General features: G+C 41.6%; 1 protein-coding gene across 1 annotated transcript; it reads right to left on the bottom strand.

The window, feature by feature from the left end:
- Positions 1-1,185: 1,185 nt before the first annotated feature.
- Positions 1,186-25,796, bottom strand: LOC109030665 (serine protease inhibitor 88Ea). The gene is made up of 6 exons (XM_072298472.1): positions 25,495-25,796; positions 10,779-11,097; positions 8,852-9,148; positions 4,823-4,958; positions 3,256-3,488; positions 1,186-1,567 (listed from the first exon to the last, which is right to left on the bottom strand). The coding sequence occupies exons 2-6, from the start codon at positions 11,094-11,096 to the stop codon at positions 1,277-1,279; spliced, it is 1,275 nt and encodes a 424-aa protein (XP_072154573.1). The 5' UTR covers position 11,097; positions 25,495-25,796; the 3' UTR covers positions 1,186-1,276.
- Between the last annotated feature and the right edge of the window lie 418 nt (positions 25,797-26,214).

Below are 26,214 nucleotides of genomic sequence, written 5' to 3'. Positions count from 1 at the left end.
AATTCATTGAAGTAACCAAAAATTCAACAACCTCATCATTCATAGTTATCAGCGTTCCGATTTACGAATCACCATCGACGAATCTTCCACAACCATCAAACCCTGAACTTCACGAGAAATCCACACTCATATAGAGCTGCACGTCTCATCAAACAAAAATAAATAATGAAAGAGTGTTCTGTTATCAGTTTTTTTGCGATAATCTTGTTTGGAAAATAGGTGTATATTTGCAACTTGATAACGACTGCGCAAATACTCTCACAGAGAAAACTACGATTCTCTTGCATGGATGAATTCGGCAAGCTAGCTCCCCTAATCAAAAAGATGCGAAACCTCATGCAATTGTAGTAGAATTAAATCCAATGTAATCACACAATTGATATTACAACTTTCACGTTGAAACAGCTCATTGAGATCGTCACCAAAATATTAGGAAGAAACTCTACGGTTCTGCTCCCTGCATGTGGTACTTTAGCGCTATATTTACTGTAAATTCACTGCAATTGACCTCGACTTTATTTGTTCAACAGTAATTTTGCTACATCTCTCTTGCATGTTAGTGAGTGAGTGCAGCAAAAGCATCGTGAGCTACAATAGAAATAATTTTACGTGAGTATTAGTTATTTTTGTGTGCTTAGTTCCCGATATTCCAAAACGCACACACGGTAAAATCGTTGAGAATTACAGTAAATTAACCAGAAAACCACCGTTCCGTATCCCTGTGGTAAAGCTGTCGTGTTAAGTAAGACCGTTGTATGATCATCCGCACGTTGCCACATCCCTAGTTAAATTCTTGCGTATTTCTGAAAAATTGGTGTATCCGCCCCCCCCCCCTCCATTAAATTTCCTGAAATATTTGGAGCAAAACATTCCCAGGAAGATCTTCAAACAAAAATCTTGAAAAAAAAAAAAATCGCTTTCAAGAAAACTGATGATTGTGCACACTGCGTTATTCTTGCTGCGTCAGTAACGGATCGCACTGGGAAAAAAACACATTGGATCTAGAGTCCAGACTCTTGAAAACATATGACAAGAAAACGGACTCTTGATTTCAATCAGATTTTAGCTTCAAAACAACAAGGAAATCCGCTCAAATTAAGAGCTTGGTTCTTGATTTAAGCTTAAATTCTGAATTGAATCAAGAGTACTTTTTTCTTGTCCGATGGTTTTAAGAGTCTGGGACTCTAGATCCCACATGTGCGTTTTTTTTCCAGTGCGTGGTTTTATCTCGAAGAGTTGTTAACAATGATAGATCCCGATTGGATCCGATGGTGGCTCAGTTCTTGGTGGGCGAGTAGTAGACACCGGCGAATAGGACAGCGTTCTGGATCTTGTCGTAGATGAGGTAGACGAAGGGATGGTTGCACTTGAAGACGAGGGAGTCCAGGGGCCGGGCCGAGCGGAAGGACACGACGGCGGTGGCCGCGGCGGCTTTCGTCCCTTTCTCGTTGACCTCCACCTTGGCCTTGTGCAGGGCCGAGCCCAACCTCACGTTCCCGCTCTTGACGAGGCCTGAGAAATTGCCTGCTGCTGAGAACACCTCTCCTGCCCCGATTTGCGACAAATGCTGTTGAAAAGAACGAAATCGTCGAATAAATTTGACGGCAATGGATAAATTTTGTGACATTTAATCATTATGAACAATTTTACAAAATGGGGCTTCTCCTGATGTTTCAAGGCTAAAGGAGGGTACCAAAAAGGGCCGTTTTGGGCACACTCGAACGGAATTTCCTCCACTCTACAATTTTTTGCTCATTGAAGGTTCATTTTTTTTTTTTTTTTTTTTTTTTTTAGACCTTTGGTTTGCCGTTCGCACCTCCTTGTTCAGGAATTAGCGGCAAAGGTTCATATTTCGTCATATTTCGGCCAAAGTATCACAAGCGTCCTGCGACGTTTCAAAATTTTCGCCGCCATTTTATTTTTTTACAGAGAAATTGTTCGACAAAACCGTCTGAAAATTTCACTGAATTTTCTCTGTGCTGCCGATGAAATTCAGTGAAATTTTCAAAAAGATTCAACCAAAATTTCTTTGCAAATGGCGCTCGTGATACTTTGGCAAGGAGGTGACGATTTCACGGAAAGCATAATGATTTGGCTATTTCGTTCCCTTTTCGCGTCTGATACTAGCAGGAACTTAGGACTAAGGACCGACTTCGGCGAAAAATGTGGATTTCGATTTTTCGCCATCTGACCGCAAACCCACCAAGCCTGCATTGTCCGCCCAAACTGGGCGTTCAGGCCATGTTTAGGTGAGCTCTATATTCAGAAAGAGACAGGAAATGATCTAATCATGATGTATTCCGTAAAATATAGACATTGAACGAGCGAAAAATCGTAAAATTTAGGAAATTCAGGGTGGTCCTAAAAACGGCCCTTGCCGTGCTCCCCTTCAAGGAGAAGGAATCGAACCTTCTTTCATTTTTGGTTGGGTAAATGTACGGCTGGTCATGCTCGAAAGGACTTTAAACTTATGGCTTCCAAAATAAGAAGGTTAATATGACTTTTTAACTCATTGTAGAAATGACTTTAATGTCTGAAGACTTGCAGTGCCTTCAATTGTAAACATATGCAATTAAACATGCAAATGAAGTACAATTAATTGCATACGCCACAAATTGAAGGAATTATATTCGAAGCGGGCAAGCAGAGGGGTAAAGACATCGTTATACTATATAGTTTTACGCATATCTCAAGGACTATTTTCATTTGATGCTAAGGCAGAAGCTTTATACATGCAAAAATCTCAATTTTCAGAATTATGAAGTGGTTTAGATTCCGGACTGCGGCTTCACAGACTTTTGATAAAAAATCCACTAACATACATCAAATATTTTGATTCTGAGAGATCTTCACTATCCTGAGAAAGCACTGAGACAAGCGCCATGCGACGTTCCAAAATTTCCTCCGCAATTTCATTTTTTTTTAGAGAAATTGTTAGTCGAATCTGTTTGATAATTTCACTGCATTTCATCGGCCGCACAAAGAAAATTCAGTAAAATTTTCGGACAGCTTCGTTGAACAATTTCTCTATAAAAATGAAATGGCGGCGGAAATTTTGGAACGGTGCATGGCGCTTGTGATACTTTGGCCGAAAGGTGACAATGTGTGATTTCGTTCTCTTCGTGTGGTTCCACAATTTTGATCCGTTTTCTTGGGGGGGGGGGGGCGGCATTGCAATGTAGGTATGCATTTTACGGCTATAGCCACGATCATATTGATATAGAATATCGAGAAAAATCCCGGGAGCGGACTTACATGGAGAAGTTCAATTTCGAGCTCGACAGCGAATTTTGGGAAGTAGAGTTGAACCTCTCTGGATCGAGCGGACTTGAGAGAGACGATCTCCTTGAGGATGTCGGAGTCGAGCCTGTCGATGACATCATGGATGGCGTTGGGGGCGATGAATGGTGGCAGGATGACAAACATCTTTATTTGATCATCTTTGTACTTCAGCTCCAGAACGTGGGCACCCAGTTGTTTGGACTCCACTGGAAATACACGACAAGACGATGATTAAAATAAATGAAACTGTCTTCCTGAGGGCCTCAATGGTTTATACTAAGTGTTAGAGAAGGCTCACTGAAAACCTGCTTAACGGAAAAGCCCATAGACGGATCCAGGAGAAGAGCCCGAAAGGCGTAAGCTCATCCCCCGTTCTCACGAAAAAAGGAGGGGGAAAAGGGAGGGAAGAAATTAGTAAGAAACGGAGGAATGAATGCTGAAGGACGCTTAATTTGGTGGTTATTCATGAAAAAATTGTCTCAAGCTGTATACTGGATTAAAATTTATAATTTCGACAATTTTTTTAAAAAAGCCCCCCGGAGCCCCTTCCGTCCCCCCACTCCTCCGTTCGGAGTATCTGGATTCGCCTATGTAGAAGCCTGACTTTGACCCTACAGTTTTTGGGACTGAAAACACAAATTGAATTGGGAGGAGGGGGAGTGACTAAATAACATAATACTTCCCTCCGTATAAAAGATAAACATTTATAAAAAAAAAAATATATTATTTTCTGTATTGGAAAAAAATTGGTCCCAAAGGTGATGAACGAAATTTAAATATTCATAGAAAAATAATGGCTTAATAGTTGCAGGATGAGTGGCGCGCACGTCTTTTATGAACATTGATGCATTGACTTCATTTAAAAATCTGCGAAAAGCTGATGGTTGAAAGACAAATTTAAATTGTCAATTAAATGACACACGTAGCACCAAAATGTGATTAATTATCCACTCAGTTTTGCTCCACATTTATCTCGCCTTATAAATGCTAAAAGCCAATATGTAGAGCATTCTAAGGTGCGTGTGTTAGTCACGCAAAGGAAAACGGACGCCAAATAAGACAACTGTTGTATATCCTCATCCCTTGTTCTTTCATTTCTTATTCATCGGAGACGTGACATCATGGCATCAGTTAAAAGCGGCGTAACGACGCGAAGCCAGTGCGTCGTCGCAATAAACGTGAGGAAAGCCAAAACGCCTTCATTCCAGTGGGTATGCAACCCGGATTACCGTCGAGCTCAAATAGTTGTATTCAGGCGCTGACATCCCAGAAGGCGTCTAATCTCAACGAAAAGATCCATTGTTCTGTTCCTTTTGCAAACTTTTAGTATGAATGAGGATGCAATCTTGTGCATTCTAATTTATTTCTTCATCCTAATAGTTACATCGAAATTTCCTTAAATTAAAGGAACACGGCTACATGATACGTGGTATTGGCGTTTCAGATATCTTGAGAGCTCGCATCTCTATAAAACTTGAATTAGAATTGAACATACACGGAATGGTTTATAAAGATATTTGTATGTGTTCATCAAACTTACTATAGTTAAAAGTTCCTTTTTGCATCATCATTTCAACGTTCATTTTTGTATCAGGCGTCTTGTAAAAGGTATCTTTCTTGGTTGATTCTGGTAAAAACTGGGACTGCCACAGTCCTTTGAAGTAGGCAGCATTCACCTAAACATTGATGGTAGGAATGGTCAAAATCACGAAGAAGAAAATTTAAAAACTTTTTAAATCGTTCATGAAAAAAAGAAGAAGAAAAGAGAAATAGATAAAACCTACAGAAAAATTGATCAATATAGTTTCTGAGAAGACGTCAGTTATATAGTGCACATCGAGTTGCATTCGAAGATAAATGAATTAGTTGTTTTGAAAAAGGATCAAGTCCATTTTTGCACGAGCCTTGGCTTGTACAAAAGGACATGCTAACTAAGACTCATCGAGGAATGAACCTGTTCCATTTTGAAAACAACTGATTCAAATCGAGATGAAGAAAATGGAATACCTCTGGTAAAAATTGGCAGTAGCATCTGTGTTCCAAAATACCATAGACCTACAGCCGGCTGTGAGTTTTTCAATAGCTTCTATAGCCGGCTACACAATTTCTTATATCCTTTTATAGCCAATGGCGATTAAGCAACAGCCAGGCGATAAAGTGTATGCTAAACGTTACTAATTACAGATGCTAGGACTTAGTGAGTTTTTGGACTACTGCTCTCTTTTTAGGCCGTAGTATCTTGATTTATTTTGCGAGGAAAGCTCCGTACTTTTGATGGATGCCTACCATTCCTAATATATTAGAGCGCCTTCAATTTCGTATGATACTCTGCAATACCTCTGGTGTGAAATAGTTGCTTCAAGCGCCGTGGCACGCTGCGGCGCGGCAGGCGGGCAGCTGGCGCAAAGCGCGCATTGGCGCCTACAAACCTAACAGGGATACTTCACGCGTTGCGCAATGCGTGAAGTATCCCTGTTAGGTTTATAGGCGCCAGTGCGTCGCCGCTCCGCTTTGTGTTAGGCTCTAATATTTAATCTGGCGGAGTCAGCGTTATTCAACTCATGATTTTGAAATGTTTGCACATCCTGTATGGATTATTCTCGTTTTAATTGATGAAAAAAAAAAAAAAAAACGTATCAAAGGAAAATATAATGTGTGTTTTGTAAATATTAAGGTGGTTCCGTATCAAACTTAATGATTTCCAAAGCACACGAATTTCTACACAATTTCTTATAGCCTTTTATGATCGATGGCGAAAAAGCAGCAGCCAGGCGATAAAGTGTAAAGCCCGGCTATAGGAACTGTAGCCCGGCTGCAAAATTTTTTATCGCTTCGTATAGCCCGGCCGTATGATTTTCTCCGCATTCTACAGCCAGCTTACTTCTTTAGCCGGCTATATGAATTCCTATGGTATTTTGAAACGCAGCTCTTATCGCCAATTTTTACCAGGGACCATGAATTCTGGTGCTGGCAAACTGTTTTTCCTTCGTATTTTCAAAGCATTGCCGCTTCCCAGAACAAATTGAAGTCACGTCTATTTGTTGATGCACTGCGCGGTGATTCTATAGCGTGCATGCTATTGCCAGTCATCCATGATCAGACTCAAACTATATATTTATTGATACGCTTTAGCAATAGGACTCCGGTGACTCATGGTAAATAAGATTGAATCGATAAGTACCGATCCTTTGAAAAGTAAAAATTATATTGAGGACGAAGAGTAAAAAAAAAGTCGCTATATACGGAGACAAAACAAAACATAAAACTTGTCGCAATCGGGCCATTCTTCCGAGAACTAGACAAAACATTCGTCCAGATGAAATTTGTAGCGCAACGAGAGCACTCATACTAAGTGGAACAGGAAAACATGGAATTAACTCATCCTCAGTTGGAGCAATAACCTTTGTAAACATACTTAAGTCAGCCTTACACTATTTCATGTTTCACAACGATCTCATTTATGTTCACTGAGCACCCGGACTTCATCCTGTCAGTGGTAAAACCGACTTCAGTGTGATGTCATTATGATTCAATCGAGTCATCTTATCTCACTTTCACTTGTAAAGGTCAAGTTGGTATTAGAACAGCGTATGACTTTTAGTCCCCCACAATTTATCTACTTCATTTAGAATGAGACCGTTGCCTTTGAAATGAAACGGACCGTTCATAACTTTTCTTTGCTTGTGAGGCACGCTAGAGAATAATCGCCGGATGAAACAGATCCTCAACAAGTCATCAGAGACATCGGAGAGAGACAGTCGGAGAGTGGCAACCGATCAGCACAACCATCAATGTTTGAGAGCAATGCGCAGGAATGTCCAGTGTGAAAAACCGACCGTTCGGTGTTCCGTATAATCTCAACTATTCGATTTATCAATCCGAGATTTCGGTTTGTCAAACTGAACTTTCAGTCCGTGTAACTTCGGTGGTGAAGAAAACTGATGAAAGGAGTTCGGTCATATAAACCGAAATTTCGGTTTGGCAAACAGAATAGTCGCGATGATTTGGAACACCGAACGTTCAGTTCACATGATTGAATTTTTCTTTATAGATGAAAAAACAGCCCGCAGACGCGGGAAATTTGAAATAGCATGTCCTAAACTACGCGGATTACGCGCGGTAGGGAGTAGATTTCAGAAGGTTTTGATAAGTCTACACTGAAAAAAAAGTTAGGTAAATCTGAACCAGTTCGGATCATATGGAACCAGGTTTTGTTCGGTACACACAACCGAATTATTCGGTCTGTTCAACCGAATTGTTCGGTTTGTGCGACCAAACCATAATAAATTCTTACAGTTCGGTTCAGTGGACCGAACAGTTCGGCTGAGCAAACAGAATAATTCGGTCGTGTGTACCGAACAAAATCGTGTTTCCATATGATCCTAACTAGTTCGGATTTACCAAACTTTTTTTTCGTGATTTTCGTGCGATTTTACGGACATGAATTCTAATCTCTTCACTGAAAAAAAAACTTCGGCCATGGAGGCGGCACTTACGAGCTCTTAAGACATACCGACCGCGTTCCGGGCTCAGAGGCCGAAAGCACCGGGCGTGGCACCCGGAGCAATCGAAGCTACAGCTACAGCACCCGGAACTTTCGGCATCTGAGCCCGAAACGGATGGTATGTCTATACAGCCCGTAACTTTTTCTCCAGTGTTTGCTGCATCTCCTGCGTGCAAAACACCCATTTTGCCGGGCTGAGGAAAAGCCGCATGAGCCTTCAGTCGTTGCCAAATTTCTGATAAAACACGAATGTTGAAGGAAACTTGTGGAGTTTTGTCTCCCAATTTTTCAGAGAATTCCACCGACAATTTAAACTGAAGTATCTGAAAATTTCAAGGAAACATATTCTTAAATTTCCTCAGAAATAGATGTTTTAGAAGGGAAAATTTGCCAACTTCCGGATGTTCGTACATGTGTTTCCTCAAGCACGACAGCATACTGTCGTGCTAAGGACGAGCGCCGTATGAACATTCGAGAGTTGCCAAATTTCCCCGAATAATACATGTATTTTTGAAGAAAATTATGAATATTTTTCCTTTAAATTTTCAGATACTTCAGATTGAACTGTCAACGAAACTCTCTGATAAATTGGGTGAAAAATATTCAGAATTTTTCTAGTAAATTCGTTGGTTATTGAAGGAAATATGGCAACGCCTGAAGTTCATACGGCGTTTTTCCGTAGCACGGCATCATTACGGTCCCTCGGTTATGGTGGGTTACGGTGAGACGTAAAGCCCTGGATAGACGATCAAATTCCGAACCAATTCCGATCAAAGTAGACATGCTGATGACTGATGGTCACCATCTACCATCAAATTTTGACGGGCCGCACTTATTTGTTCAAAGTAAGTTCAGAATGGAGTGCCACCATTCATCATTTCCTGCCACAGGAAACATTTCTGCCAAGTTTTCATTTTAAAATGAAGCAAATTAATGAGTTTAAGACTGATGACTCCCGACACTTTGATGCTACTTATATCAGAATTGGTTCGAGAATTGGATCGTCTATCCAGGGCTTAAGAGAGGGAGAGAGAGAGAGAGAGAGAGCAGAGGTTGGGGACTTACCATGGCGAGTTTGGTGTCGGGGTCGATGAGACCGCGGGGGAGGAAATCGAGGATGTTGTTCTTGGTGGTGGCGGCGACCCAGTCGTTGATGGTCTTGCGGGCGGCCTCCGGGTCGGCGCGGAAATCCAGCGGGACGAACTCCTCCTTGAAGGCGCCCTTCATGCACTCCCGCACGGGGAGCTCCGAGCTCAAGAACATCCGGTTCGCGCTCGCCAGTTCCTGGCTCGTCGCGTTTTGGCCCCGGATCGAGTTGAGGAACGCGTTCATCTTGTACTCCCGCACCACGCGGCCCTTGTCCTAAAACAAACAAAGTATCCCCGTCAGTTGAGTATCTAGGGTATTTCCATTGGCGGATCCAGCGATTTGGCAACATCGGAATTCCTCCATTGAAACCTATGGAAATGTACACTCAAAAAACAAGTATGGGAAGAGTGACTTGCTGGCCGAGTTATGGATCATGGAGCCATAAAATATAGTTCGTGGAGCCATGCTTATAGGTTCAAGACCAATTAAGTATGGCTCAGAAAGCCATACTGAAGACGGTAAGTCACTTTGGTTAGAAATTATGGATCTCCGAGCCATTTTTTATGGGTCTCAGAGTCATACATTTTTTTTAAGTGTATCGATTCTTGGAGGGGCCAGGTGGTCCGACAAGAATCGATTATTTAGCATAGGTTTAAATGGAGGAAAAGGTTCGTGATTGGGTTCCTCCTGGGAGAAGACGCGACCGTTCACTCGTCGTCCGCTCTAACTCATGAGACCTATCCTCAATAGTCTTTCCCCGCATGCCCACGATTCATGAGTGCCAGGAAAATATATTCGCAAGTCAAAATTCGTTCATGGTTAAATGACCCATTCTTGCGATTTGGCAAGACTAGAGTTTTTCCACTTCGATGCATTATAACTCTAGTGGCAATGACTGAATAAACGCTTAAAAAACTCATAAAGTTGGACCGCATTTCGCAGAATGGAACCAAGCCACATCAGCTATTGCCGAATTTATCCAGACAATTTAATTTTTTATAAGAGAACCCCTGTGCGGACTCCTACGAAAATTTGAAGGAATTCGCTTCGTACTATGCAGAAAATTCGCTAAAATTTACACAAAATCCACAAAATCTTTTTCTTGTAAAAAATTAAATTGTCCAATTAAATTTAGCAACAGCTGGTGTGGCTTGATTCCGTTCTACTCAGCGCGGACCATTTATAATGGCCTGGTTACACGCTCAAATTTCCGTCAAATTCCGATCAAAATTATGACCAAGATGGCGGCCGCTAGTTATCTAGATTGATGAGTAAAATTGATTAAAACAGCGTGTTGATTGAAATAAGCATGAAATAAGCACGGTTGTGTGGAAATCAGATGAAGGATGAGGCCCACAGCTCCATCATCTACCATCAAATTTTTGCAGGCCGCAGAAATTTGATGGTAGATGGTTCGCACCAGTCACCATTTGATCGGAAAATGATGGAAATTTGAGCGTGTAACTAGCACATAAGAGACACGGGATGAAGAGAGAATTCCAACTAGAGTACCTTCATAGCGAGAGTATGGACAGATCGCTTGATGGAGAGCTTAGGGCCCAAAAGTGCAGCCACCCTTCTGAGCAACTTCGAACACACGAAATTTCACTGCCAGCCTACAGATTTCAATTCTAACCAAGACGGCCAAGAATGTACATAAATATGAGCGTTCTTTCGCAAAAATAAGTAAAATAATGCAAAAAGTAAGCCAATCACATGCTTTATAAACGACGGTTCGTAACAACTGTATTTGTAAATCGCTCTGGACATTTGAAATTCATAGGTTGGCTGCATTTCTGGGCCCTAACTTTATTCGCGGAGGCATCGGTGAAGGCCTGATGAATTTTCGGAGTTTCACATCTGTCTATACTCTCGCTATACAGGTAGTCTAATTCCAACTTACATAGTTATCCGGAAGGCCAAGAACCTTCTTGAGGTCCTGTTCTGTGCTGCCAGCGGACGCGAAATACGTGAGGAGGAGGGCGTCGAAGACGCTGTAGGGCGAGAGGAAGACGTTAGCCTGACCCTTATTGGCCTCCACGATGGACTTGAAGAGATTGACGCTGAAGTCGATCTGACCGCCGTAGAGGGAAGTCTCCGAGGGCGGCGTCGCCGCGGCGGTCTCCAGGTTTGAGACGTCGAAAGGGCAGTCGGCCATGGCTGCGGGGGCGTCCGCTGCCCGGGCCCCCACGAAGAGCCCAGCTAATACGAGCCCCAACATCCTGCCAACGGAAAAATAGACGGATTAAATTTCGGGAGACAATGGAGACGACAAAGAGGTTCACATGATCATATTCTGGTGGGTAGTTGATGCGAACTCTTTCACGGAGGCAACAGAGTCTACCAAGGAAGCACGCGAACTGTCATGTCATCCGGGAGATCAAACTCTAAACATGCAATGGGACCACATGTTGACATTGAATTGTTGGATTGTCAAATAAGTTCATTCGCTTTAAGGGAAGATTTGTTGTAGTCATTGGGTAGTGAAAATTCGAAAACTGGATCAGGTGTTGCTAAGATTTCGTGCGGTGTTCCTCACCATGAATTGTGGAATAACACCTTCATGCCATTGCTTTGACTTCTTATTAGAAAATTTCCTCTGAATTTTGGTCTTGTTTCCATGGCAAGGACTACTATTCTCAGGCACAGATGCTCATAAAATGGGAGAAAAAGTTGCACAACCCTAGCAACTCCTGATGTCGGTCACTTACCAGGTTTTGAATTTCCAATTTTCATCGAACATTGAGATTAAGGACAAGAATCAAAATGGTGAACCGTCTTGCTTTATAAATGGATAAACTTATTCGGCGAGAACTCAACTTAAATCTAAATAACGAGGTGGTTAAATCGTGCTAGGTTCACACCCTTTCGCGGGGAAAACAGCGCCAAAAAGTTCAAAAATTTCAATCAGAGTCAAGAAGTTTGAGCTGAAGATTTTGCGGAATGCTAAGTTGGGTTCACTGACGAGTGTGATCTAGTGATGAGGTCTAAAAAGACCAAAAACGTTATAGATCTCTCGGTCTCAGCGCATTGGCGGATCCATCAAATTGGCAACATTGTCTTTTCTCCATTTAAACTAACTAAAAGAATGAGGTTTTGGGGGAAAAGTAGTTACGCCTTCTATTCGGTGATTATGCAATTTGTGCTACTTAAGGGTTAAAATAGTTGTATCCAGCCTCTCGTCCCCAAGAATGCAATGTTTGCTGCGCACAAAACGTGGCTAAGGTACACAGAAGGCGCCCAATGTTTTTACTTCTGGCTAGAGCATATGCCCGAAATGGTCGTTAGGTACTTTAAAACTCTTTAATTTCAAATTTTCCCATGACACAGACACGGAACTCGTTTTTATTTATCAGAAACGGCTGCAATCCTAGACTCGATGTAATTTTACTTACAATATTTCTTTCATTCGTTTTTTCTCCACTGTGCATTCACTTTCATAGCTTCAACTCTTGAACACAGGAGAGAATTTTCAAAGATCATGCTCCCAGTTCGTCCTTTATGACGACAGCAGCATCTGAGACCAGGACCAGGAGCAGAGGTAACTCCGACCTCGAGCTCTCGGCTGTGGCTGATAAGAACCGGGATATTTTACCCGGGCTCCCTGCCGGCCCCCTCTGTCTAAACTTTATCAGATCACCTCGACCTTCAGCTTTGGATACAGGTAGGGGGTCGCTCGGTTCGAAGCCCTGCTATAGAATGATATCGGCGCGCAGTGCTACGAGGCGTGGGCGCAGCGCCGCACAGTGGATCGAGTCAACTAGAGAGGTAGGACATGAAATTTTTGACCAAAACCGCAAATTTTGATGTTTAATTCGTCACATTTTAAAGTTCAAGGGGTGATTCTAGAGGAAAATTTTACGAGGAAACCAATAAAACCACTTTGAGAACCTCAAAGTTTTATATGAACGGAGTTATACGCGTTTAAAGTTTCCACATTTTGTCCGACCTCTCCTACTGACTCGATCCATTGTGCGCCGGCGCTCCTGACATCTCGACCGCGTCACTTTGCGTCGCACGAGCTCCAAGCTCCAAGTTCTAAGTGCCAGAAGTGAAGATACAAAAGAGAGAAAAGATTCTGTAAAGATACAAAAATTGTTCGGATGCAAAATTCAAAATTCCAACTCTTTTTTCCCCCCTAACATCCATGTTGACATTAGAAAAATACGCATCTTACGATTAACATGCAATGTCCCAGATTTGCTATAATATTTTACTATTTTAAAGGGTGACATTCAACTTCACGAAATAGGAATTGTTCCTTCTTCTTGGGAACACTTTCAGAGTAATAAAAAGAAAACCCGGTATTATGATCTCTAGAGAATAAATTATGAGTGAAAATTCCGTGTCTCATCTCAATCAAGAGACCAGTTTTTCTAGTTTCATCGTCGACTTAGGCTTTAAGCACAGGCATGATGAATATGTGTAAGGTCTCTTGAAACCTAACAGATTAAAACTTCTGAAAATTTGTTTCGCCTGCAAACCGTGAAAATCAATAAAATCGCCTTATTTCTGGTTTCGTCCCACTTCCAAGTTGAAATGTTTTTTTTAGAGGAGCATACGCATGCATCGATAGAATAGGTGGAATGCGCTCAGATTGTTTGTTTCCTTCCGAACTAGACTGGCTGCTCTATAGCTAAGGCTATACAATCAACTTTATTTTACCGCAATTACACAGGACAAAATCAACCCATCTTGAACGTAAATTGACATTAAAAGAGAGAAAGAAAAAAAGAAAATCTGCGTCCTCGAACTTTAAATCTTTTTTGACAGAAAAATATTGAGGATCCGCGTAAAAGTAAAAACCATGTTCATCGTGCCGGTGTAAAAACTTCCAGTGAACACATTTTTACTGCCACACGAATCACTCTCTCGTGATAAATCCAACATCCTACACGTTTCTAACTCGAGTTTCGGTACAATTTCTCAACTCGACTCAGCTTGCCACTGGACGCGAATCGGAAAACCGCGTCGCCTCCCCCGCATTTCGGGCCAATCCCCTTCGACGCGCGAGACGTGACATTATGCGCAATTTTGCGCGGTGCCGTACCCAGGTGACCGACATTGTTGGCAGACTGGCGTGCATTTGACATTGATCAATGTTGAGCGAACCGATCGTAAAACGGATTTCGGGAAAATACACGAACGTGACAACCACTGCCGGTGAGGTTTCGTGAGTCACGCGCAAAATTGAGTCGTAAAAAATTCAACCCATCGATCCGCTTGCACGGAAGAACCATCCGCAGATGACACTTTCGAGGAGGAAAATCAGTAAAGTGCCTTGATTAAAGCTTGGGAAATATTCGCTCGTATTTTGGTGGCAAAGCGATTCTGCGGCTTTTGAAGCAAACTATAGTCGGGTGAAATTTCACACACCGACGTAATTTTCCTGCGCTACAATAAGAGCCCATGCATTCTCTCGGTTCTAAATTCGTTATTTTTGAAGAAAAATAAACTCACTGGGTACTTTCATATACCGGCTGCTTCCGTTCAGCTCCATAGAAAATCAATATTAATGGGCAAAGCGCGAAACCCCGTATTTCCGTTTGCGACGTTCCAGACTTCCTGTCATACTTCATTTCTTATTTGGAAAACTTATAAACGTAATTTCTGGAAAAAAAATGTTCTCCTTTATTCTTTGTAGGCAGAGTATTTTGCAACAATTTCAAGCTATGGCTTTGACTTGTTTCTCTTCGAAAAATAAAATAGGAGCAGACATTTTGAAACGTCGCAATGGAGATACGAGGTTTCTGATCGTGGCCATCAATACATACATATCAGACTCGAAACACTTGTTTTAATGCAATGAAAGCGATCATTTCGGAATCCCGTTCGGATGAATCAGAATCATCAAAAAAATAAAATTTCAGGTAAAATTGCTGCCTAAATTACCAGGCAATGCCGTGTCAATCGTTATTCTTTAGAGTCATTGTACGTCAAGATAACCAAAACATTATCGCTTCTCCTAGCAACCATCGAGAGAATGTTTTTAAAGTATTAGGTATTTTACAGGCTGCATTTGTTATTTTAGGTGGTCAGAGCCTCAAATTTTTCGCTCTAATTTAAATGATTGAACTTTTCGGCCTAGTTTTCCCCTCAAAATAGTATGGATCCAGCATTAATTTACCACCTTACGTACAGTCTGGACTGTCTGGAAGACATTTTTTATGGTTATCTTCTCTTGATGATCATAGATAATGCATGGCCATGGATTGACAATGAGATATGGACCATATTTTTTGGCGTTTTCTTATCTTGATGGTCATAGATTATGAATAGCCATGAATTGACAATGAGATATCAAGATACTCCCTTTGCGTTATATATTGAGCTATAGATGACTGCTATGATTAGAAAATACATGCCTCGCAGTGTCGGAAAATCAGCTGAACCGCCTTTCCAGGGGAAATCGTGGATTATCAAGCACAATCCGACGCTCAATCCTGGCGTGCCATTAATAATTCGCGACGATAATAAGAGGAAGCCGTAAACCTTGAGCCCCCCCCCTTCCCCCGGGCAAGCAGGATCCCCAGTTAACGTCACCACTCATCAGATCACTGCTCGCTGGCTGAATGTAAACATGCTGGTCGACTTGCTTGCTGAAGGTGCGACCGGCCGTTCATAGCCAGATCCAATGAGGTATAAGGAAATTATGTATTGGTGATCACCGATCCTCTATCTCGGTCAATGGTGGGATTCCTGACGGATCTAGAAGGAATTGAAGGTTGATGATGGATTTGTTTATTTTTAAATTGGTCTACGGATGAAAACTCTCCTCAGTTTTTCCTCCTAGCCATGAAGTGGTTCTGTCATCGTTAAACGTGTGCGTTGAAAGGTAACACACATGAATTTCTTGATCTCATTTAAAAAAGATACATTATTTTTTTAAGAAAAAAGCGTGTTGTATGAATGATCTGCCCTACAAAACATCTGAAAACCAAATTTTAAGCCGGGAAAGCTATATACGTGATTTTTTTTTTCATTGTTTGAATTTATCACTTTTCACTTTCACTCACTGCTAAGGATCCGCACCACAGAATTTTCTCCTCCTTCCCTCTCAACCTTTTAGAATTGTTTTCGACCACAGTATTTGCCCTTGTTCCTCATAGGCTTACAGTTTAGTTTATTAAGAACCTTATACCCTTCTCTTTTCTGATATTATGTGCCAAAAAACGCCTCAAATTGCGTCAGAGAATAAGGGTCAAAATTTCAAGTTTTTTTTCACAAGAGGTCCCCAGCCCCACTACTCGGCACATTCACCACTAAACCCCCCTTCTCCAAGGATATGCAGTGATAGTAGGCTCGCACCACAGACTGCGCCTCTGGTCCCAAAAATTCTAATCCGGCCCTGCATAGACTTCTTTAGCCTAATTGGACGTATTTATGCGAAAAGGAACAATTTTCCACGCATCCCCTATGCACATAGTTCCTTTTAGCAAAAATACGTCCAATTGCCAATTTATTCCTCTCGTTTTCTGCCTTTCCTGGACTTCCCAGCTTCTCAAGTTCGGGACACTCCCGTGGGAGTGTGGTGAACCGCACCGCACCTGGTGAACCGGGAGTCTCCCGGTCTCAAGGTGACCTAACTCCCACTATTCAAGACTCCAGATCTTGGTTGTCAATCACTCGCGGAGCCTATATTGGTGATCGAATCCGATGCACGGACATGGCATCTCGCTCTAGATGCCCCGAACCGCGAACCGACCGCCTGCCTGCTCTGTGCGATAGAGATCGCACACGTCCGAATGACGGAATGCCAAGGCCACGCCTACATAATTATGCAAATTAAATTGGGTCTCAATAGACACCAAAGCGGCCAACTAAATTCCGCCGTGAAAAGCGAGTCTGATCCTTGAAGCTGAACTAGGCCACATAAATATGGAGTGTGTTAACACAGGTTGAAATACCTATAAATTGGATTTCCCATTTTTGGTAAAGTTGGTCATACTTTCTAAGACAGAGTTCTAGTATATATTTCTATTGGTTCAAATTATTTTTTGAACCAGATCCGATGTTTTAACGTTTTGTCCGAATACTATTTTGTGGAACCAACGCCCTGGTAAAAATTGGCGATAAGAGCTGCGTTTCAAAATACCATAGGAATTCTTACAGGCGGCTAAAGAAGGCTACAGAAAATCATGTAGCTGGCTGTAGAATGCGGAGAAAATCATACGGCCGGGCTATACGAAGCGATAAAAAATTATGCAGCCGGGCTACAGTTCCTATCGCCGGGCTTTACACTTTATCGCCTAGCTGTTGCTTTTTCGCCATCGATTATAAAAGGCTATAAGAAATTGTGTAGAAATTCGTGTGCTTTGGAAATCATTAAGTTTAATACGGAACCATCTTAATATTTACAAAACACACGTTATATTTTCCTTTAATACATATTTGTTTTCATCAATTAAAACGAGAATATTCCATACAGGATGTGCAAACATTTTAAAATCATGAGTTGAATAACGCTGGCTCCGCCAGATTAAATATTAGAACCTAACACAAAGCGGAGCGGCGACGCACTGGCGCCTACAAACCTAACAGGGATACTTCACGCATTGCGCAACGCGTGAAGTATCCCTGTTAGGTTTGTAGGGGCCAATGCGTGTTTCGCGCTGGCTGCCCGCCTGCTACACCGCAGCGTGCCACGGCGCTTGAAGCAACTATTTCACACCAGAGGTATTGCACAGTATCATACGAAACTGAAGACGCTCTAATATATTAGGGATGGCAGGCATCCATCAAAAGTACGGAGCTTTCCTCGCAAAATAAATCAAGATACTACGGCCCAAAAAGAGAGCAGTGGAGAACCAAAAACTCACTAAGTCCTAGCATCCGTAATTAGTGACGTTTAGCATACACTTTATCGCCTGACTGTGAGTTGCTTAATTCGGCTATAAAAGGCTATAAGAAATTGTGTAGCCGGCTATAGAAGCTATGTCAGCTAATAGCCAAATCAGATATTTTTCCAAATGCCTGGCAGATATTTAATGAGTCCGTCCTACAATGAAATTTTGAGATTTTTTCCGATTTTGGTCGAAGAGATATTGTTATTATCACATCGCTAAACCAAACCCGAGGCACAAAAGATACTTGTATCTTACGTTTATTTTTGCGTAGTGGATTCTCTTGTAGTATAAACGAAGAATTGGAAGCGCTCTGAAATTAATTTTGGATCCTTGCCGTAGGTACAACCTGCCGTTGTGCCGCGAGTGAAATGGTAAGTGGTGATAGCTCGGCGAGCCAAAACGCCTTCTTTTCCGTGCATATGCAACACGGACATCCGTGGAGCTCGAATAGTTGTATCCAGGCGGTAGAATGAAATTCGCTTCGTGTTCGTTGCATACTATACTAACTTGTTTGTTTCTGTTACGTCTCAACATCATTCCAGCGTCACTCATAACGCTGATGAAGTAAACTATCACTGGTTTTTATCGTAACAATGTCAATTTTCCAAAAATGCCTCTGATTTTTCGAATCTTCACTCCTTTTGCGCAATGGCGTATCTTCATTCGCAAGTAAGACCTAGAGAACATGGAGTTATATACACAACAGGGCTTACGTAGAAACCGAAGTACGCCCTTGTGTCAGAGGAACGACAAAATATTACAAAGTTGCCCTTCTGAAATATGGGCTGCGGCCCTACAATTCTTGACCTAAGGACGACGAATGGTGTCGCATATTTGACAGTGAGGAATAATGTGCATGGTAATTTTGTGTTTTCAAATTTCAGAAATTTGGTGATATCATCAGTTGTTTCTTCCGGGAGCCGCAACATTTAGAATTCTGCATAGAGAACTTAAAAAAAGTTAGTCTTTCAAAAGAGGTTGTTCCATCCCCCATTAGATTTGGCCCCCTATCAGATATGATCCATCTTTTCAGGAGTGATACAGTAGCATGCGAGACGTTCAAATATGGCGGTCATTTTGACTTAGGCCCCCCCAGAGAGGGGGGGCGGGGGGTCAAAGTCAAAACCTTCAACTGCCTATAACTTTTGAGCGAAAAATCGGATTGAGTTGAACTTTTTTTTAAATGAAAGATCTCAAAAAGATCTATCTGCTGATACCAGAAAAATTGAAAAAAAGTTAAATTTAATGCAAATTTTTAGCAATTTTTCAATTTTTTAGGGGACAAAATTTTCAATTTTGTCGTGTTTCGGCACCGCGCAATGACTCTACTAAAACAAAAACCAGTTTTTTAGATTCTACACTTAATTTCCTACAAGATGCAAAAAACCGCATCTTGGGGAAACGTTTAGATCGCGAGCTATGGCTCGTCAAAGTTAGCCCCGCGCTGAGCGCGCGCGCCCTGCGCTGTTCGCATATCCTCTGCGCGTCTGCCACCGATCCTGTTGCCCCTCCTCCCCCTTCCTAAATGCAAATTAACATTCTACTACCCAGCTTTCGTATATATCTGCGTTATAGGTACGTGAAAATTTCAGCAAGTTCGTGATTTCCAGTGGAATTGATGCTTTATTTCGCTCCCCCCCCCCCCCCCAACCCGGCCACTGGCACTGAAGTGTGCCCCTGCCAACAACGAAATCATTTTATATTTCTCAAAGCTATGTGGAGAAAAATCGTGCGAAATATTTTTTAATTCCTCAGCAGCCTATTATGAATACCCATAATAATGTCGGCCTCTCATGAATGGTAAACGCTCAATACACCGAAAAGTGGTTGGGAGGTGGGATAAAAAATTACCTCAATTCGATCTCGTAGTCACAGGGTGCTACATCAGCAAAAACATGAAACAAGAAAATTTATATATTTCTTTTTTGCACAATATTTGGAGCACAGTGGCCGGGTTGGGGGGGGGGGGGGAGCGAAATAAAGCATCAATTCCACTGGAAATCACGAACTTGCTGAAATTTTCACGTACCTATAACGCAGATATATACGAAAGCTGGGTAGTAGAATGTTAATTTGCATTTAGGAAGGGGGAGGAGGGGCAACAGGATCGGTGGCAGACGCGCAGAGGATATGCGAACAGCGCAGGGCGCGCGCGCTCAGCGCGGGGCTAACTTTGACGAGCCATAGCTCGCGATCTAAACGTTTCCCCAAGATGCGGTTTTTTGCATCTTGTAGGAAATTAAGTGTAGAATCTAAAAAACTGGTTTTTGTTTTAGTAGAGTCATTGCGCGGTGCCGAAACACGACAAAATTGAAAATTTTGTCCCCTAAAAAATTGAAAAATTGCTAAAAATTTGCATTAAATTTAACTTTTTTTCAATTTTTCTGGTATCAGCAGATAGATCTTTTTGAGATCTTTCATTTAAAAAAAGTTCAACTCAATCCGATTTTTCGCTCAAAAGTTATAGGCAGTTGAAGGTTTTGACTTTGACCCCCCGCCCCCCCTCTCTGGGGGGGCCTAAGTCAAAATGACCGCCATATTTGAACGTCTCGCATGCTACTGTATCACTCCTGAAAAGATGGATCATATCTGATAGGGGGCCAAATCTAATGGGGGATGGAACAACCTCTTTGACTGCTTTGCCAAAATGACGGATTTTACCGTCACCCTGCAGTGACGTATAGTCTGATTCAATCTCTCAAGTTTCAATGCCGATTGAAAAAAAAACCCTCTTTTTTGGAGAAAAAGCGTATTACACTGAAAAAAATTATCGGCGTTTTTACCAAGGTCCGTTGGTACCTTTACCATCTCACTTTTTTACAAATTATTGGTAATTTTACCAAGACAGACTGGTAAGCTTACCTAAAAACCTGTATTTTTACTGTTTTTTTTTCAGGTAAGAATACCACTTTTATTGGTAATCAATTCCCGGTAACTTTGCCATTTTATCTCGGTAATTCTACCACAGTCGATAAAAAATATTAGCGTCTTTCCCGGGGTCTAGTAAAATTACCGAGAAAGTCAATAATTTTACCGAGATTTCTCGGTAAAATTACCAATTCCATAAATGGTAATTTTACCAAGGAAAAACTGGGATCAAATAGAACCCTGAATTCTTGGTAATTTTACCCTTTTCTTAGTAAATACGCCGAGATTTTTTTTCAGTGTATGACGATCGCACCCGCAACCATTCACAACCATAATTTCGGCCACTTCAGCGAGGTGCCGGTGCTTGCTTGCGTCATTGCGGGCCGGCGCTAGGATTGTCTCATCGATATCCCGGGAGGGGGCCGGCCATACGTTGCGTTTGGCATGTCGGCGTGCACTTTCATTGATGCTATGACGTCATCCGAGGGAAATCCCAAGCTCTCGTCACCGGTGTTGCCGCGCACCAAGGAATCCTCGGAATCCACCGTTAATAAGTGATTTTATTTCTTCCAACCGGCAACGCCGTCCATGACGTTATCCGCCTCCGAACCGGAGCAGCGGTTCCGTTTAAGGCCGCCACCGGCGCATCCTCCATTATCCGGCGTTGCCATTTTTTGACAGGTTTACATTTTTTGGCGACAAAAATCTTGGTGTCTCATTGTCAGACGAAGGAGCATCGTACGATAAAATAACATTGCAAAATGCCTACTCACAAATTCTATTTACTCGGAAACAATTATCTAGGTATTTTCCGAAACATAATTCACACATTTTTCCGCGAATGACTTTGAAAAATAAAAAAATTGCAAAATGTTAAACAGGAATTGCGCTGTTTTTTTCTTGAGAAAAAGTGAAATGTGTAAGTAGATTTTTCAACCTTGGAATGGAATATAAAAATATTCTTCCGCGCAAGAGACTACAATTTTTTTAAAAGAAAGACTGTGCGGTTCTTTTCAATATTTATTTGGCTGATTTTGCCTCGTAATCAGAGGAAAACTGGTGAAATATTCAATTAGAAATGATTTGTCTGCTGTATGAGTTACGGGTGGAAATGTTGACATTTTGAATCAAACTATACCTCTTTCATTTGAAAATGACAAGAGTTGCTGCAACTCACGATGAATATTGAAATCCTTCATACGAAGAGCTGAAACAATTGACGTCCTGATAATATTGCAGCCCAAAGTAGTCAAAATACTATGCAATTTTTAAAGTTTTATGTCCTCTCGATCCAAAGTCCCCAGAGCGCCAGCACCGGACATCTGCATGTAACTTTTGAAATGATTGATTTAGAGACTTGCAATTTTAAAAGTGCTCCAAGTTCAAAAGAGACAACTTTTGGAGCCCCCAACATTTTAAAGGGACCGATCTAAAATTGGGAAAGAACCTTATGGGTTACAAGGATGGCGCGGGACTTTATAGATTACCCTGTATTAGACAATTTTCTAGATTAAGACCAGTTACTTGGGGGAAACTCCTTCATTATTTTGTAAATAATCATAACGATAAAAGGAAATTAACTCGCGGACGGAAGTGGTGCCCTGAGAGGTTTAGCGTTGGAGTTATCCGAGAGACAATTTCGGCTGGCATTATCTATCTTGGCTGGTTGCATCGATAACCTTTCACGTAATGTTTGACCTCCTCTCGTATTATCCCAACGTTATGACCGAGTGTTTTCACGGTACAATGATCCCAAATATAGTGTGCATCTTATTTTGGTCGATTGAGTTCTGCTGAATCTGCGAGGGATACGCCTCGAAGACCCATCTCCAGGGTGACTTAGGGCTAAAAGCTGGTGCTGCAAAGCTTTCCTGATAGATTTTCATATTAGTGGAAAGAATATCCATCATGTCGAATATTGATGTTTCTGTTTTTTCCACAATGCATTAATTACAATGACTTCGTTAACAAGCTGCTCAAATAATGGTGGTAACGAGTCCATGCTCAATGCATGACAAAAGTAAAATGTCCATGCAGGTTGCATTGAAATCATAAGATTTCCATCCAGACTGCACGGAAATGATGACGTTTCCCTGCTGCGTGGAAATCACTTGAGTTCTGCGGTGCATGGCAACCAATTGATTTCCATGCGTCTTGCATGGAAAGCACCTGATTTCCATGCAAATTCGCGTGGAACATTTTTACCAGGGAAGGGATGATCAGTAAATCATAAAATGGACTATTATGGCATGACTAATTCTGAGATCTCTACATCAGACTCTGTTTGTGTAAGTTGTAAAATTAATTCAAAGTGCGTGAAAACACGTCTCTTAGGGGTAAGAGGCAGTCCGCAGTGGTTGCAGAGTCAAAATTCTCAAATTCCTTTCAACGTAGGTATACTTTGGTACAATTTTGGACAGAATTAACATTTTGTGCCTCCCATTGACAAATTGAACTTATTAAATGACAACCGACGACGTAGTGATTCGATGAATCACGAAAGTGGATCAATTTTTGGAATTCTCCTACGGCAAAATATGATTCTCCCCGTTGAGAAATGACACACTAGATTCTCGACAATCTAAATTAAGCTTTAGTCCATTCTCGGCCTTGTTATTACTTGCGTTTCATCGAGGTTACTCCACTCACAATCGGTAAACATTTTAGACCCGCGAATTGCAAAAAAATCGGCCGGTGCGAAGTGAGAAGGTTCGCTTCGGGTTCTATACGCAAACAAATTTAAAAGCTGGTCATCACTGAATGGTCGTTCAAATATTGGAATTGAAATTACGGTTTTAAAATACGAGGCTTGCGAGTGCACAGTAATGATAATAGAGGCTAATGAGTTTGTCATGTCCTTAATTAATTTAGGATTTCCCTCGACTCCTTACAGAGATGGGGAATTTCAATGAATGAGAAATAGGTGAGTTTGCTTTGAAATTTACAGTTATGATTTCAAAAGGCTGAAGAGTTTCACGAAATTCAATCGATGCAATTCTCAGTTGGTTTTAAATTTTACTATGGAGACATTTTGTAAAATTTTCTCTAATTTTATTGGTAAAGTAGAGCAGAGCCGGGCCGGAGTTAAAAAATCATTCGTGAGGTATATTCAAATTAGTTGTGATATCTAACTATCTCACGTCCTAAAATTGGAGAGCCTCTGAGAGAACGTTCGAAAGTGCACAGACACACATAAATTCAAACGAAACTGTCTACTTTTTAGCTTCAAAATTGTCATGGATGAAAGCTTTACATATGACTTTCTGGTCATTTAAAAAAAATCATTTAAAATCGAAACATTCCATAAAAGCTTGGGTAACAAGTGATTTTATGTAACTTGAACTTAACCCCAACACGAGTTTTACTCGAAATGACTGGTACCTCTTCTCTTTTTAAAAAAAGTGTCACATATTTTCCTTCATCCGTGCTACCTTACGAATAACTCTGGAAGATTTTTATGCTAACCATACCAACAATCCATTAATGTCATAAATTTGCCATGAAATGCCCGAGAGGCCACAAAATTATGGAAACATTTTATAGTTATTGGTTGCATAAGTCCGGCGATGGATGGCCCTATCGCAAGATTACCTTCAGCCTTCAGTTTCGCCATGTTCTGTCTGATCGAGTCATTGTTTTGTTTACGGTTTACACCATCGTGCGGGCGCTTTCAATTCCTCTCACGTGTTGTAGAGGACGCGAAACATTGGGGAGAGTGAACCGCGATAACTCGATTCAACTTGGCGGGTCTCCTAGATTTAGCCCCGCAGTTTTTATTTACTTATTAATTCACATGCTTTTTGTAATGGTAATTGGTAAGGCATCACCTCATTGTCTTCAATAATGTCGCGAAAGAGAGATTATACGGTTCGAGAACTATGCGTCTTGTTTTGCAAGAAAGATCAAAAACAATAGGAATAATTTAGGACCAATATCGATTGTCGAGTTACTGTAAGTAATTTGGCTCTAGAAATTACCGAAAAATTTGGGAAATTCGCCATTTAAAAAAGAAATAAAAGAAGAAAAAACAGTACAAAACGCCTTGATTCTCTTTCTTTATGATCAATCGTTGTACACGTCGCAAGCAATTAGCAATCCCTGGCAATTCGCCACTAGTGGTAAATATAAAGCTACAAAATCCAAGAATAATGTGAAAAAAAGAGAGCACCAATGATATTGTCCTACATTTAAATAAATGTTTTTTTGTTCGTGCTTCATGTTAACTACTGGCACAATCGCATGCGCGCGTAGTGAAGTCAGTTGGGTTTAGGTCGTATAGGCAACTAAACTAACTGCATGACGAAGCGTTGAGTATCAAGAGAAAATGAAGGCGTTCGGCTCTAAGCCGAGATCATTCTTTTGAAGGCCTTCATATTTACCTTTTCTGCCTTGCGAATTGTCTGCGAAATTAAGAGTAAGACCAATGCAATGCTTATTTATTTACAGCTTCCTCTCCTTCCTGCCCATAGTGTTGAGCCTTTAGAAATCATTACGATTAAGCCAAAGTTATGGGTCGAGATTTTTAGATAAAATACACTCTATATTAGCGTTAAAACTGTTGTTCGAGCAATGTCATTCATAGTGTTTAAGCTCTAAAATTCCGTAAAAGCAACCAATGACAAGAGCATTTAAAGTTTGCTACATCAACAGTTTCAGCTTGTTAAAGGGCTGTGGAGCCGGGCCTGGGACGCATATTCCATTTCATGAGCATAAAATCCGTTTGAAAGTTTCAAGTGTTAACATCGATGTAGCGGAGGAGGACACCGCTTAATAACATTCTCGCTTCCCAAAAAAAATCCTTAGAAAAAATAAATATTCAAGCGCGAAATTTGAAAGCAAAAAAACAATTCTGATAGCAAACGTAAAAAAGTCAGTTGAGGAGTAAATTGAAAGCTGGAAACTTACTTAAATACGAAATAATTCCTGACGGGCTAACAAGATTCTACACCGGGGAAAAATCTGTAAGTCACAAGATCCTTGGAGAGACACAAGTACGGTGGCACTGCACTACACGGTGGTACAATGACTGTACGGCACAAGGCACAAGTGACAAGAACTCTCACTTTTGAGGAAAGGAAAGTGGGCGCATGCGCAGAAGCAGGCGGCGCGCAACGAACTGTGAATGGAAATCCAAGTGCAGATGGAGTCGGTCCGGGCTCCGGGGTCCGCGGGCTGGAGACGAGACCTGATTGCCACGGCTGAAGCAGTCACGGTAATGCGACACCTGATTGGGATTGTGGTCTGTAATGACTCCACCGCTCCCCGAACCCCGAGCCCCGCTCCCGCGCTTAATTGCTGTCGCCGAGGCGACGCACACTGGCCAAAAACGGTAGTTTTCGAGGCCGAAAGTCAAGGACTCAAGGACTCGTCCACTCATCCAATCCTGGGAAATTGGATTCGAATCCGTGTTCTACTATTACTCCCTCACAGGATTTTCGTGATCTGAAAGCTGATCTCAGTCAATTTTTAGCCAAAATTCTAGCCAGAGGCGGATCCAGACACTTTGAACCGGGGAGGGCGAAGGGCAGAAAAGGGGCAGACTTGGGGTGGGGGGGAAGTATGTGTGTCCGCGGTGCCTCTCCCAAAAAATTTCAAATTTTAAATATTTAACATGCAGCTCGAGCC

The sequence above is a fragment of the Bemisia tabaci genome, chromosome 3 (genome assembly GCF_918797505.1).
Source record: "Bemisia tabaci chromosome 3, PGI_BMITA_v3".
NCBI lineage: Eukaryota > Metazoa > Arthropoda > Insecta > Hemiptera > Aleyrodidae > Bemisia > Bemisia tabaci.
The sequence above is the reverse complement of the archived record's forward strand: the minus strand, read 5'-3'. Positions and strand labels throughout refer to the sequence as shown.

Bases quoted from the DNA above. Each gene is read 5' to 3' on its own strand.
- LOC109030665 (XM_072298472.1), bottom strand. From the start codon at position 11,096: ATGTTGGGGCTCGTATTAGCTGGGCTCTTCGTGGGGGCCCGGGCAGCG. The intron at 9,149-10,778 runs GTAAGTTGGAAT...TGTTTGTTTTAG, and splicing joins TTGGCCTTCCGGATAACTAT to GACAAGGGCCGCGTGGTGCG. The intron at 1,568-3,255 runs GTAAGTCCGCTC...TCTTTTCAACAG, and splicing joins TCGAAATTGAACTTCTCCAT to CATTTGTCGCAAATCGGGGC.